The sequence below is a fragment of the Adiantum capillus-veneris genome, chromosome 25, assembly GCF_014529385.1.
Source record: "Adiantum capillus-veneris isolate H3 chromosome 25, ASM1452938v2, whole genome shotgun sequence".
Lineage (NCBI taxonomy): Eukaryota > Viridiplantae > Streptophyta > Polypodiopsida > Polypodiales > Pteridaceae > Adiantum > Adiantum capillus-veneris.
Window position 1 is genome coordinate 130,906,175 of NC_140955.1, and position 14,065 is coordinate 130,920,239.

General features: G+C 45.1%; 1 protein-coding gene and 1 pseudogene across 1 annotated transcript in view; both read right to left on the minus strand.

Moving 5' to 3' along the window:
• Nucleotides 1–549: 549 nt before the first annotated feature.
• Nucleotides 550–4,466, minus strand: LOC147425664 (uncharacterized; annotated as a pseudogene).
• Nucleotides 4,467–6,635: 2,169 nt separating this feature from the next.
• Nucleotides 6,636–14,065, minus strand: part of LOC147425665 (Rhodanese/Cell cycle control phosphatase superfamily protein) — a 54,125-nt gene continuing 46,695 nt past the window's right edge. Inside the window, exon 6 of the mRNA XM_086499627.1 lies at nucleotides 6,636–7,009. Coding sequence (XP_086355753.1) covers nucleotides 6,948–7,009 — 62 coding nt within the window. The 3' untranslated portion in view covers nucleotides 6,636–6,947. The remainder of the gene's footprint in view (nucleotides 7,010–14,065) is intronic.

The following is a 14,065-nucleotide window of genomic DNA, read 5'->3' on the forward strand; positions in this document are numbered from 1 at the left end:
TTTGGTATAAAAAGTACTCCTAGTTTTGTCCGCAATCTCCAGGGAAAAACTGCATCCTCTTGGCCTTGAGCAACCTGCAAAACAACCGGGAGTCGGCACAACAAACAAAATAACAGTTAAATCATAAAAATAAGCTATTGATACAAGAAGGAAAATTTTATCGTTGACCTTCATAAATTCAATGGACTCTCCTGTCATTTTGTGTCCCTTTGCAATCTAATATGCGTTCCATCTATGGCACCTGCTACTTGTGGAAGTCTTGTAATAGCTTCAAATCCATCCATTATGCTTTTAAGCCTTGCACCCTCCGGTATGCAAATATGAAAGCGTGCCAACATGTTACATTGGCTTAAAATGCGACATATACTCATGGTGTACTTCCGTATAGTGGACTCCCCGATAGGGTAAAGACAAGTCATTGATTTGGAAGAATGACCATGTGCTAGTCTCCACAATACACATGCTAGTGCTAGATCACCAGCTACGGGAGCACGGACAAACAAATCACCACCACTGCAAGGCAATAAAGGCTCCACTACGTCTAGGAGTGCATTGAAAGACTCATAAGACATTCAATATGCAAATAAATACTTGTGTCGGTTATTTAGATTGGCTTTTGACCGTAGGCGACAGTGAATTGAGGTCCAAAAAACCTCTTGCCTTGGAAATACCCACCATTCATGCAGCCCGTAGCGCCATACATCAGGCTCCAATAAACTCATGAAAACTCCCCACATCATGAAGTACATGAAGTACAGCATGGACTTCAAGTGTATATTGCGTCTCCCATATGGAAGCGGACGGCGTCGCCAAAGTTGTTGATCTTGCATGCATATACAAAGGACTGCAGTAGCCAAAATATACGAAAACTTTCCATCCTACACCGAGACTACTCATAAAAATTATAGTCAAATATTAAAGTAAGTTTGAAACGCGTTGAGGTCATTAGGGTTACCTTATGCAATCATAAATTTAGGATGCTTCAAAATCCAGCTACTCTGTTTGCTGCCTGCAAAGCAGAAAGCATACACTCATGAGATTGATGATAATATAAAAGGATTGCAACCTTGCTAGAGAATATTACATTTACTTACTAATCCCGGACTTTAGCTAAAATCTTAGCAAGCTCCAATTGAGTGGAGAGGTAAATCTGTTGCCGTTTTGTATCCTCCTCCTCGGGGATTCGAAGAAGACGCTCCTCTAGTGCATGCCGTGATGTCTCTAGCTCTCTCAATGTTGCATTGTGTTTTTCTTCCGCATCGCAAAGTGTGTCGCATAACTTGGTCATGCCCTCACCCATGGTTCGATTCACAACTCCTAACAGAGACTACTTTGCCTTGCTACCACTGACTCCCTCCAACTCTATGAAGTCCATGGAGCTTATAGGATTTTGTGATGTACTGGCACTCACTCCAGAATTCGTCCCCACTTCCTGTTCAAGCTCATTCAAGATGTCTTCATTTTCCTTTGCAGACCCATCTCTGTCCAAACCCCCAACCAAGCCAGTACAGCTAGGGGTCTTGCACCACATCACATCTAGGATGTCAAAGAACGACCACGTGCTAGGACTTACGCCAGTGGAAGACGATTTTGTTTCTCCTTCTTGTACATCTTCTTGAGGGTATCAATTCGATTTTTTGCATTCTCAGTGTTGTAAATGGTATCCATCTCGGCATTGAGATTCAAAACCACGTCCTCGCAGTCCTTAAAGCGAAAGTTGCCCTTGTTGATGTGATTCCACTATTCGTCGTAAATCCTTATTAGAGCACAGGAAGTGTCATCATCCCATGTGACTGACATTTGCCTAGGCCACTTGCTTGCCTTTTGAGACACATTGCCGCTGCGTTGCTCTTGGCCAATGCTGCTAATTGGCTGCTCAATATTTGTAGCACTTGGTTGCTTTACCCCAATTGTCATGTCCACGTCTTGTGATTCGATCATGACCTTAACAACCTTAGTAGGTTGTGGAGGCGGAGGTGCGATGGATCCTCCATCGCGCATAAAGTCCATGGCACGGGGAAGACCAAATGTCTTCATGAGGTTAACCACTTGAGACAAAGGCACAAACTCTTCGCACTCATAATCCGATGGAGGGCATGTGCTGCCCGAAATGGGCCATGGAGGCGGTGTGGGCAATGTCCCATACATAGGAACAAGTCTGGCTATTGTTCCTCCACTTGGAGGATCTTGATGCCAATCTCGGTATGAGTATTTCGACAACAAATTATGGGAAGAAGTGATACGCAAGCAACCTCACTATGGACACGTGCGTTGAGTGAATGCATGCAATGAAAAATAGACGATACTCTAAGACAATAGTGGAATTTGCAGAAAGGATCTTGGTGAGGCACTCGTACACCACAGAAAGCATTCGGGATTGCGTTATCTCGAAGAGTTGGAAGCTGGCCTGTGTGAGCGTCACGCGGTCATTACAGGCAACATCTACATATTGTCCATGATTGCATTTTTCATTAACATAATTAATGGTGCACATAATAGCTCTCTGTAGTGTAGGGGGGAGGTGTAGTGTTTGGTCGTGTAGCCCGAGTCCGACCACCTACACTTCTGGTGTTCTTGGCATGTAACCTTTCTAGTACTCAATATAAGGAGTTGTCTCACTGGAGGAAGGCATGCTCAGTTTGGTGTACTCTCTCTCTCTCTCTCTCTCTCTCTCTCTCTCTCTCTCTCGTGACGGGTACACCACATTGGTGGAGTTGACGGAAATAGGTTTGTTACAAGTCTTCTTTCTTGAAATCGTTTCTTGCTTGTCTGTCGAATAGCTACAGCTATGGTGCTATTGTTCGACCCAGGATAGCTGCTACCTTCAATTTGCATCCCATTCCATGCAAGATGGTGCACCTAATGAGTTGAATATCGCTGTTGGGCCTTCTTTATCTGCTTGCAACTCTGCTACAGCTAACGCTACCTGAGAAAAAATAACCCGGCACGCCAAGGTCTTGTGCTAACCTGTGTAGCAAAGGTCGCCAATGCTCCTCCTCCCTTACGAAGGGTTTCCAGACCACTGTATGAACGAACCTTCAACTTCCTTCCAGCCAATTGCAAGAGGAGGCAGCCCTATTGCAGCTCAAGCTCTCGTCACATTTCCGCCCTTCGCTTCTCGAGTGAAGTTGCATGAGCTACAAAGAGCTGTGGAGGAGGCACACCGAGTGCAAACAATGAAGGAGCTGGGGCGAGAGCGCATAGAAGGTGACGTGTGCGAGGTGCTGTTGAAGACGAGGGCCATCAAGGTGCACGTGGGGGACTAGGACGCCTCCAAGGCTAGTGGTGCAAGAAAGATGGACGGATACAGCCCTGGCATGCCCTCCAATCACACGTCTTGCACCTGCATTACACATGCCTTGTGCGAGAAGGTGAAGCAGCTATTGGAGGAGGTACACTATGCTCATTTGCCTGTGTTACGCTATGCTCATTTGTTCGTGCTTGCTTTCCTTTCTGCTTCTAGCAAGAAAGGTATGGGAGCGCAAAGGGGGGCATGACAATAATCAGTATCAATGCACTCGTCCTCGTGGCGACTAGTTTTGGAGGTCCAGAATCTCGTTTTTCTCACACTAATGGTCGCAAGGTCTTTCTCAGCCTGCATGTTTAATTCGGTGATGCCCTCCAAGAAACCACAACGATGGTCAAACATGCTTCTGCAACCCCAAAGGTTGAGAAGCTGGATCAACCAGAACGAAGGCAGCTTCTTGAGGAAACAGAGAATCAAGGCTTTCTCCATTTTTGGTTTAAACCACTGGAGTCTTTAGCTGCTCAAAGAAATGGAGTTGCTGAAGTGCTAGTGCTGAGGTGCCTTTTATGGATGAGAGTGCTCAAGAGCTACAGACCTTTTTCACTTAGTTAATTGTTTTTGCCAAACAAAGCAACACCTCACCAAACCCTCTTTGTGAAAAGATGCATGTCACACAAAAATTATCTCTTTGTTATGACTTAGCCCTTGGTCGTTCCTCGTCTTGTCCATTACATTGGGATAGCAACCTAATGTTTGCACAAGCGAGATGTATGAGTTCCATGCCTTGATGATGAGCGACACAATGACAAGTCTGGCCCCCCAAGTTTAGTCCCTTAGCCCCTAAGCCGTTGTAAGATCACTCCCCCCAGATGAGGCGTTGGAGTTGATCCCTTCCTATCGAGTCCATTCCTAGCCCAAAATTCTAAAAAGATGTCCATCTTTTTCTCTCTAAGGGGGGAGGTGTAGTGTTTGGTCGTGTAGCCCGAGTCCGACCACCTACACTTCTGGTGTTCTTGGCATGTAACCTTTCTAGTACTCAATATAAGGAGCTGTCTCACTCGAGGAAGGCACACTCAGTTTGGTGTTCTCTCTCTCTCTCTCTCTCTCGTGACGGGTACACCACAGTAGCATCCGGAAGTTGTAAAAAATACCTTGCGTTAATAATGCTAATTGAATTGCGCACCTGGTTGCTGAATGCTACTGCGACCCTGGTTGATGAACGCCGCGAACGCTGCTGCGACCCTTGTTGATCAACGCTGCTTGCGGGGAATATACTGCACAAACGCCTGCATGGCTTTAATGGCGTTGCCGCATTGAGTAACTGACGCAAGGGAGTAGAGAGGGTGCAACGACCTTACGAGTTGCACAGTGCCGAGCAAGGGAGAGGAGAGGCACAAGATTTGGCACAGCAGGCCTGCATAACCAGTAGTGGAGCCTGCCCATAGCTCTTGCTGTGCATTGCAGCTAGGCGAGAGGTGTCGTTTATATTGTACATGCGCTATGGCAAAGCGCGTCACATAGAGGATTATTAGAATGGCACCACTCGAACACTGTTGCAAACGGCTAGGTGAGGGGCATTGCTTGCCGATTCCTGCGGTAGAACACGTTCGAGCTGCGATAGGCTAAGCTCCAAATTGGTGGTGGGGTAGGCTGGAATCTTCAGTGACCGGCGTGCTCTTTTGGGTGCATGTGTGCACCCTGAGAGAGAGAGAGAGAGAGAGAGAGAGACGTCATGGACGATGAGTTCCCGACCACTTTTTGGCGGCTCATCGTCTTTTAGTACGTGGAGAAAGAGCTATTTTTCAATGTATCATGGCCTTCTTGCCATAGCTCTCTCCTACCTTTTTTTCAATGTATCATGGCCTTCTTGCCATTGCTTTCTCTCCTACCTTAAAAGGCCCTTGTCATAAGCTCAAAATTGGCTCTGAATATAAGGGTGGCGATTTAGAATCACCTAGGGGCTAAGAGAGAAAGGTACGAAGGGAGCAGAATGCAAGCTCCAAGTGTGATCAAAAGACGAGCATTCAAATTTGGTAGGATGCCTGAACTTGCAAACATGCAACGAGTAGTGTGCATACACAAAGGGACCCTTCTTTAAGCACCCCCCCTCCCTTGGAAGCTGTGTGTTGTCCAGATTTGAAATTTTTGAATAAAACAAGTGCACGACCCGTCATGTGTGTGTGTGTGTGTGTGTGTGTGTGTGTGTGTGTGAGAGAGAGAGAGAGAGAGAGAGAGAGACGTGGACGGTGAGTTCCCGACCACTTTTTGGTGGCTCACCATCATTTAGTACATGGAGAGAAAGCTACTTTTCAATGCATCATGGCCTTCTTACCATTGCTTTCTCTCCTACCTGAAAAGGCCCTTGTCATAAACTCAAAATTGGCTCTGAATATAAGGGTGGCGATTGAGGGGCTAGGAGAGAGAGGTAGGAAGGGAGTGCATTGTCCACATTGAAAATGAGCAGAATGCAAGCTCCAGGCTTGATCAAGAGACAAGCATTCAAATTAGGTATGATGCCCATACTTTCAAACGTGCAACGAGTGGTGTGCATGCACAAAGGGACTCTTCTTTAAGCCTCAACAGCCCCCCACTACAGAGATATAAGTATATGAATGAGCCATATACTGTCGCTATTGTGATCATTAACCAATGCCTACAAATCAGCCCAGATTTGGAAAAGAAGCAAGCATTTTCAAGCGCATCTATGGAAGATGCATCACCATAGATGCATCACCTTGAAAAGTGGAGTTATTCAGGGAATATTTCTGTTAAGATAGCAATGACATTGCATAGCTTACTGTGTAGTTTGGCCAGCTGTTTGACATGAAAGCTATGTAAATGTATTGGTTGCTTGGTAATGGGAGGCTCTAACCTTCCCTTCGGCATGACGCTCCTCAAATAGCAAGAACTTGAATTTTTTGAAGTCCTGAACAGGCTTGTTACTTTCTTGTGCAGAACTACTCTACCGTCCCTTCCATTGTGTTTGCCATTCATCTCACATGGGATGATAGTACAAGTTAGGTGGATGAAGATTGGCATGTTAACCCAAGGCCACCTTTAGGTTCTACGAAGCTTTCATTACTCGTGAATAAAATGAACATTGCAAGGCTACCGAAACTCTTTCTCTCCTTGTGATGTCCTACTGAAATGTATCCAAGACAATCATGTTTTCACAAAGGTGCATACAACAGATCCGGGCTCATCGCATACATTTGACTTATGCATATGAAGCATTCTCTTCTTTGGTTTCTTGTTAGTTTGTAAAACATCCTTCCATTAAAGCACATCGTATGAGTCCTTTTCATTTTTTTGGATTTAGATGCCAACATGACCCTTCAGCTTGTTGAGGCTTCACAATCCGAGCTTTCGACAGCAATAGATATTTAACTACGTCAACCATACTTTTGACTGCAATAGGTATTCCATTACCTGAACAATGATTACAACTAACCTTGGCTTTGCATCTCAAAAGCATCCAAGCAAACACATGATGAGAAGTTGTGCTACTAGCTATGCAGAAGGAACACCAATACTAAACATAAAGAATGCCATCAACACTTAAAATAAACATATATATAACAAAATTGCATTCCCTATTCGCGTAATTTCTCCCTGAAAAGTATCATCTACATTGCTCTGCTGAGAAAGCTTCACAACGAGACTGCACCCCTGAGAAACCTCCACAATTTTGCTCTATAGATTACTTTGTGAAAAACCATTGTTCTGCTTGGTTGGGGAAAAAAGTTATGAAGAGGAGGGCAGCTGCAACACAGACAATCATTAGAAGCTTAAAATAACCTGCCTTGAAAGATCACAACCAAATTCTTTTTGTCAACTAAAATTAGCAGTGATGCAAGCTATAAGCATATTACTAATTAGAAAAATACTTGGTATTATTACCTTTTCTCAAGGCTTAATCATTTTTAAGCATGGGATCCAACTTCTAATCAAATAACAGCACATTTATGAAGCAGGGGGCACCCATGATTGAGTCATGATGTCCTCCAAATTGAAAAAGGTACAATTGACTTTGAGCAAAAACAGATACAAAGGCTAGTCCAAGCGACGAGCAAACCTCCTGTGGACAAGCATTCTAGCACCAGATCACCAGCAATTCCAACGTCTGAGGGCACAGTTACAAAGAATGGCTGGAACAGCCTCTAGACACTGCATTCCAAGGCCAGTAGTACAGATATTAAAAGTGATGACATGGCACTGCTGTATGGCAGGGCCAGCGATTTCCACATGCTGACATAGCAGCCTTGAACAAAACAGAGAGATGCTTTTGGGCGTTAAGGGATTGAGCCCGCCTTTTGAATCAGATGCTTTTCAGCCAATAGTCTTTAAAAGAATGCCTTGGGGGAGGCTCCTCTCGGTCTAGCAGTTGCAAATTGGAGAAAGTGCTCCTCCAACAGTTGTACCCTCTGAAGATCAATATATAAAGAAATATCGAAAGGGGCGCCAAGGTTTTGGGGCCAATGCTTCTGGAAGTGGAACTGCCCCACTCCGTGTCTACAGTGTGTCATGTGTGTTCTCTCTCTCTCAGTTTCGAGTTGTGTTGTAGTGTTAAGTTCCAGTTTTGATCTTTCAGTTCGCACGTGGCGCCCTCTATAGTTACAGTGGTATCAAAGCTTCAGTCGCTTGCTGTGCTGATAAGCAAACTAGTCCTCCCAAATCAGACAAGATGGGGTTTCTAGATTCTAGTGAGTACTTGTAACAATTTCTTATCAATGAACTTCAGAACATCCTCTCGAAACACCCTCCAGAAAAAAAGCTGCTTCTCGACAATCTACAGAATCTTCTATTCTTGTGGGGTAGGGAGTTTTTAGGCACATGGTTGCTACACCTGATTTTACATCCCCTTTGCCTCCGCCTCCTCTACCCCCTCCTGTGTTTTACAGTTATTATCCGCCACCTGTACCTATAGCTTTTCAACCTAAGGACTTCGAGGACGGTGAATCTCGGTCAAATTTTTCACTTTTCTGCAGAGAAAGATCGGAAGGAAGTATTGCAGCAATTCGACAATATCTATGCACTGAATTACTCAGAAGAATCCAAGATATCTGGAGGAGGCGCTTTCCTTAAAGATAAAGCTATGGAGTGGTGAAGTTCTCTATCCACAAAGCCTCGCGTTCCGAGGACTCACAAGTTTCAAGAAAATTTTTGCTCGAAGCTATCTGACCTCCTTATTTGAAGTGCAACTTCTTGCGGAATGGGATAACTTGAAAATGCTCGCCATTGAAATTTGAAACCATGGAGGATTACAATCAGAACTTTTAAAAATATATCTTCATGTCTCTTTCTTCTAAACTTTGACCTTGGAGGACGAGTGTGAGTGTGTGAGCGCTACACCTACAAGTCTCTACCATCAAAGAGCTTACGAATCATTCTATTGTTGGTTACAAATTAATCAAGAAAACACTTGAGTTTACATCTGAAGACGAACAAACTCCGAAAGTCACAACCTTCTAATTCCAGGGATTCTTATGACGCTTTGAGTCCACCTGCACGACCTCGCATTTATCAACGAGAAACTCTTCAACAAAAAGACACGTGTTTCCAATGTTTCTCGACGAGACACACTTCTTATGTTTGTCCACACAAATGCTGTCACAAGACGGGCACCACGTGCCAATAGAAAAGAACAGACTCAACAGACTTTTAGCACTTCAATAACAACTGAAACTGAAAGAGAGAGAGAGAGAGAGAGAGCACAAGCGACACGCAGTGGCGGAAATCCACCCCAGATAGTAATGGCCCGAAACCTTGGCGCCCCTTTCGGTATTTCTTTATATTGCATCTACAACTCACAGTAAAAGTTAATAGCAATTGCGCACATACCCTCAAGCTCAATAGCAACAGACACATTGGGCCTCCTCAACTAGCCAACACTCGTGTGTGCATGGAGAAGACTCACAATCTCAAAGAACTCACCAATAACTGAATCCGATGACGATGAAAGGCAAACTCGTGGCGCCACTCTTAATGGTGCTCGGCTGCTGGCAAGCCTGCTGCACCTGCTTCTCCATCCAAAGGCTACCTAGGTGACACTCCTGCATCCGCTATAAGGAGGCAACGCCCCGTCACAGTCGCGACTAACTGAGTTGCAAACTCGCGACAAACCGAGCTCAGAGCTGCATACTCCCGCTGAAAGAAACAACTGAGCTCCACAAGGCAAGTGGCCACTCTAGCAACAGGGTCCCTCTACGTGTCCAAAGCGCCACAACCTGCTCTCTGAGCTCTGTATCCAGCAAAATCCTCTCTGGGATGTGTAGCATGACTCTACCCCTCCTCCATCTATCTGACACGGTAAGAATCATTGGCAAGCTCATCCTCCCATGTCACAAATGTGGTCACTAGCGTTAAAAAAATATATCCTAGATAGATAAACGCCCCCTACTCTACAGTCATACAGAGAAAGAGAAGCTATCTGAGGACCGTAAAAAGCCAGCATGCTGCCATACATCCGAAATCCTCATAGTCATACATACGCGCTCCCAAGCAACCAGCTCAACCCCGTGAACTATAGCATGGCTGCCCCCCATCCTATCCAAGGGGTCGGAAGTCCCCCCCAATGCACTACTGCTCTGGGTGAGGCAAGGACTCAACAATATGTGACCAAAACTCAGCCCAGGCACTCGCATGATTGGGCGCATAGATGTTTAGGAAGCCCACAAGGCTCACAAGGCTACCTTGAACCAACATGGTGACCCATTGGGGCTCTGCCCACAATGGCCTGCTGCCATGAATCCGCAATAGTCATACATACACCTCCTTAAATGCCACCAAGCCCAAAATCAGCTGACCAATAAAAAAGAAAAATAAAAATAAAAATCTCTTTGATTGCAAGCTAAGCGCTGGGTCTTTCTAGATCTCTCTGTTAGTAATCATGGAAAGTGTTGCATTTCCAACATTTAAAGGAAAGAAGGAGGAGGATTTGGTAACAGGTTTCTTAGATGACTTTGAAGTAGCATGTGTAGTAAGCAACAAAGATACAGATGAATCTCGGGTTAGAATCTTCAAGCATCTCATGAAGCTATAAGCTAGGTCGTGGTACAAACACTTCCACAAGAAACTAAGGATAACTGGGAGCCCTTAAAAACTGCTTTTAAGAGGCGCTTTGGAGGAGGTACCACTTCAGAGAAGCTCTGGGACAAGTTGAGAGACTTGAAGCAGGAGGGTCTTTCAGAGTATGCCACCTATGAGTCCAAGTTTGTGGATTTGTGGGAAGGACAAGTTGAGAGACCTGAAGCAGGAGGGTCTTTTAGAGTATGCCACCTATGAGTCCAAGTTTGTGGATTTGTGGGAAGGACAGGTTGCGTCACTGGCAAGAGGAGAAGCTGCACCCGATTTCCTAAAAAAGGATCGGTTCACACATGGCTTGTGGCCGCTGCTCAAAGAGAAGATGAAGGGTAGATTCCCGACTATGTACAAGCTAGCCGTGGAAATTGCTCACCTTAAGGACAAGAAGTTGCAGATGAAAGCCAGAGAAATCGAGTCAATAGAAGCAGTCACGTCGACCAACAACCACGACAATTACCATTCCTCCACCACCACCGGCTCCTGGGTAAGAAATGACCAACAAGATATGTTGGCCCACATTACTGACCAACTGCAAAATTTGTCTGTCCACTTGATACAGCAAGGAAGCATTCAGGAGAGAGATAAAGACCCAGGAAGAGCACGTCAACAAAACAGGGAGTATCGCTGCTACAATTGCGGAGAAGATGTCTCATATCTACCTCGCTAATCATGTCCACGTCATCAGATTGTGACAACCACTATATATAATTGTTGGTTTCCGGGTTTTATGCGCGTTTGCCAAAGCAAGAGCCTTCTGTACAGGAACCAGATTAGCTAATTGCTAATCCCCATCAGGTACGCATAGTTCCATGGCAAAGGAATGCGAAAACAGAGTTTTCTCGCGTGAAAACTCGTCGGATTTCGAGGGGAACTAACCCATTGCGTGCGGGAGCCTCACCTGAGACACGCATAGGTGGGCTCGCTCCGCTCAAAACGGTCCAAAACAGAGAATTACAGCCTACTGTGTTTTTCTACAGGTTTAGGGTTCCACACCTAAACTACAGGGAATCGCCCGGGAAGCCTCGAAAAGGCCTTGGGATGCGAGTACAGGGCAGTAGGCACCTAACAGTGGCAAAACAGAAAATTACAGCATACTGAAATTGACCTGCAACTCACTGGAAAGCTTCCATACCACAAGGGAAAGTGTCCTTGACGAGTACTTTTGACCTAAGGGAATTTTTGCGCCGTTATGCTGGTGAAATTGGGTCAAAAACCTGCAATTATAGCCATGGGAAGGTTTGGACAGCTTGGTGAGAGCTAGGTGGAAGCGTTCGGATCATTTATTTGCCAGGGGAGCCTCGAGAAAGCATTGAGTGCTTGTCCAAGACAATTTAGAGAGATTCCCGCGAGGAATCTCATCTAATTCAAGGGGCAAGTGACCCTACAGGTGCGCGAGCTCGAGGGCTACCACAGAAGTGATCGGCACGCGAATTGGAGGGCAAAACAGAGAATTTAGCGTGCTGTAATTTCTTGCCACGTTTTGTAAAGTGCTCTAAAGTGCGTGGAAAGTCAACGTTGTCGTGCGGCTCCGCTTCCATGATGGAAAAAAGAGCAAAGAAAAGCAAAAAAAGTCTATTTGAAGCTTACACATTTATTGAGCAGTGACCAGGGTTCGAGAACAAGCAAGGAGATCCAGAAAGTGTATGCTTTATGTGGTTATGAGGACCTAAGCGAAGAGATTTCATGCTTGAAGAAAAGGTTTCACATGTGAAAAGGCTCTTAGGACATACAAGGCAACTTGGGTAGAGGAAGACATGTGGTCAATGGTAAAACGAAAAGTGTGAGAGAGACTTCACGCCTCTGCATGAGGGAGGCCGAAAAAGTCTTAGTCTGTAAAATTTTCGTAAAACAAGTTTTTGGTAAAAACGGACCGCAATGGGAGAAGAAAAAGAGCGTTTTGAGCATTTTTGCGTCTCACGCACAGAGGCTAATTCTGCACCGATTAGGAGATATTCAAGTTTTCGTTCTCTGCTGTATCAGGGGAGGAAGCCATAAGCTTTGAGCACTCTTAACTCTTTTTCCAAGCTTCCATAGCCACTCTAATCAAAGAAGCCATAACTCAAGCCGAAATCTCTTTCTCAAGCTTTAATTAATCATTTCCTTGGGATCTCTCTCTCTCTCTCTCTCTCTCTCTCTCTCTCTCTCTCTATCTTAAAGCAACAGAGGAAGAACGAAGGAGACAACTATTATCAAGGCAAGCTCGGCAAGCCAATGAAGGCAAATTAACATGATGTAAGGAGTTTAAATAATTTAAGAAGCGGTACTGTTAATTGTCCGCTTTGAGTAATCAAGCTTCAGAATCGTGTTCAAGTTGTCAGTTTTAAGATTTGTCTACATTAATTGTGTTTGTTGCAACTCTCTTCCACACACCTCTCACAGCTAGAGGCCCCGCACCTTCCCGGCTCACCTTTTGAACACAAATCCCCCGACACCGTGTACTTTGGATTTTGTCTGTGGAGACTTCTACTATGGTTATGTTGTCGAAATCGGGTTAGAGTAGAGGAATTTCAGCCCGATGAAAGTGGGACAGCTTGTAGTAGCTTACAGTTCTTTCTCAAGTTTAATAAGAATAAAGAATGCCGAAAGGGGCGCTAGTCTTTGGGGCCTACATGGTGTCACTATCTGCTTGGTAGCACTCTTGTCACGTGACACATCCAACCCTATGTGTCCGTGGACAAGCTACAATACGACAAGGGTTCAGTCAGTCCAGTCGGTCTAGATTTGGAAGTGTTCTAGCACTTTTGTGAGTCTGTTCGCAGACCGTGCATGCCTAGGCACTTAGTGTAGATGCATATCCTCTGGTTGCACACAACATGATCATAAGCATTCCCATCACTATCCATCAGAATCTTCAAGGAAATTTTCCAATGCATTTAATCTATTTTCCTTTTTTTATATTTTTCACTTATTATTTTTAAGTGACTTTTGTTGGAAAGTAGGTAGGGCAATTTTGCTAAGTTTATATATAAGACCAACCTAGGCTAGCACTATTTGACAGAAGAGGCAGCAGGAGCACTCGCTCAACAGGCAACTTCTCAGCAGAACCCAAGAGACCTAGCGTTTTCTGCATCAGTAGGACAACCCTAGCGTTTTTCATCTACAAGACCAGCCTTGGAGATTTGTGCACAGCAGATCAGCCCGGCGTCGACACGACACAGCAGATCAGCCTAGCGTTTTGCATTTGCAGGACATCCGGCGACAGTAGAAGACAATTTCAGCCCTAGCGTTTTTGGTTTGCAGATCAACCTCAGCGTTCTTGCAGATCATCGCGACAGAATCATCTATTGGACCGGCATTTTTAGTTTTCAGCCTTTAGCACTCGCAGAAGAACTCCCAAACCTCGCAGATCTCACCTTCCCGCAGCAGATCCTCGCCGCACGGTCAGATTCCGCAAGGTTTACAGATGCAACCCAGCAAAATGCAGATTTCAGCATCTGCGTTTTTCAACGTGTCGCCATCAACGTTGTCATCGACAAAGAGTTAGAATTCAGCAAATAAAGATTTGCAGATTTCAACCCTTAGCATTTTCAGATTTCAGCCGGTCTCGTCGTCGTCCTCATCGTCGTCGACATCGTCGGCAAGTCCAAGCATTGTAGAGATTTGTGCAATCATAAGTAGACCGCTCTCGCCATAGAGAGTGGGGCCTTCGGAGGAGGGTTTGACAACATCTTTGGTGTCGTATTCTCTTCTCTCTCTATCTCTCAGTCTCATGCACTTTCATTCACAGTGTCCATT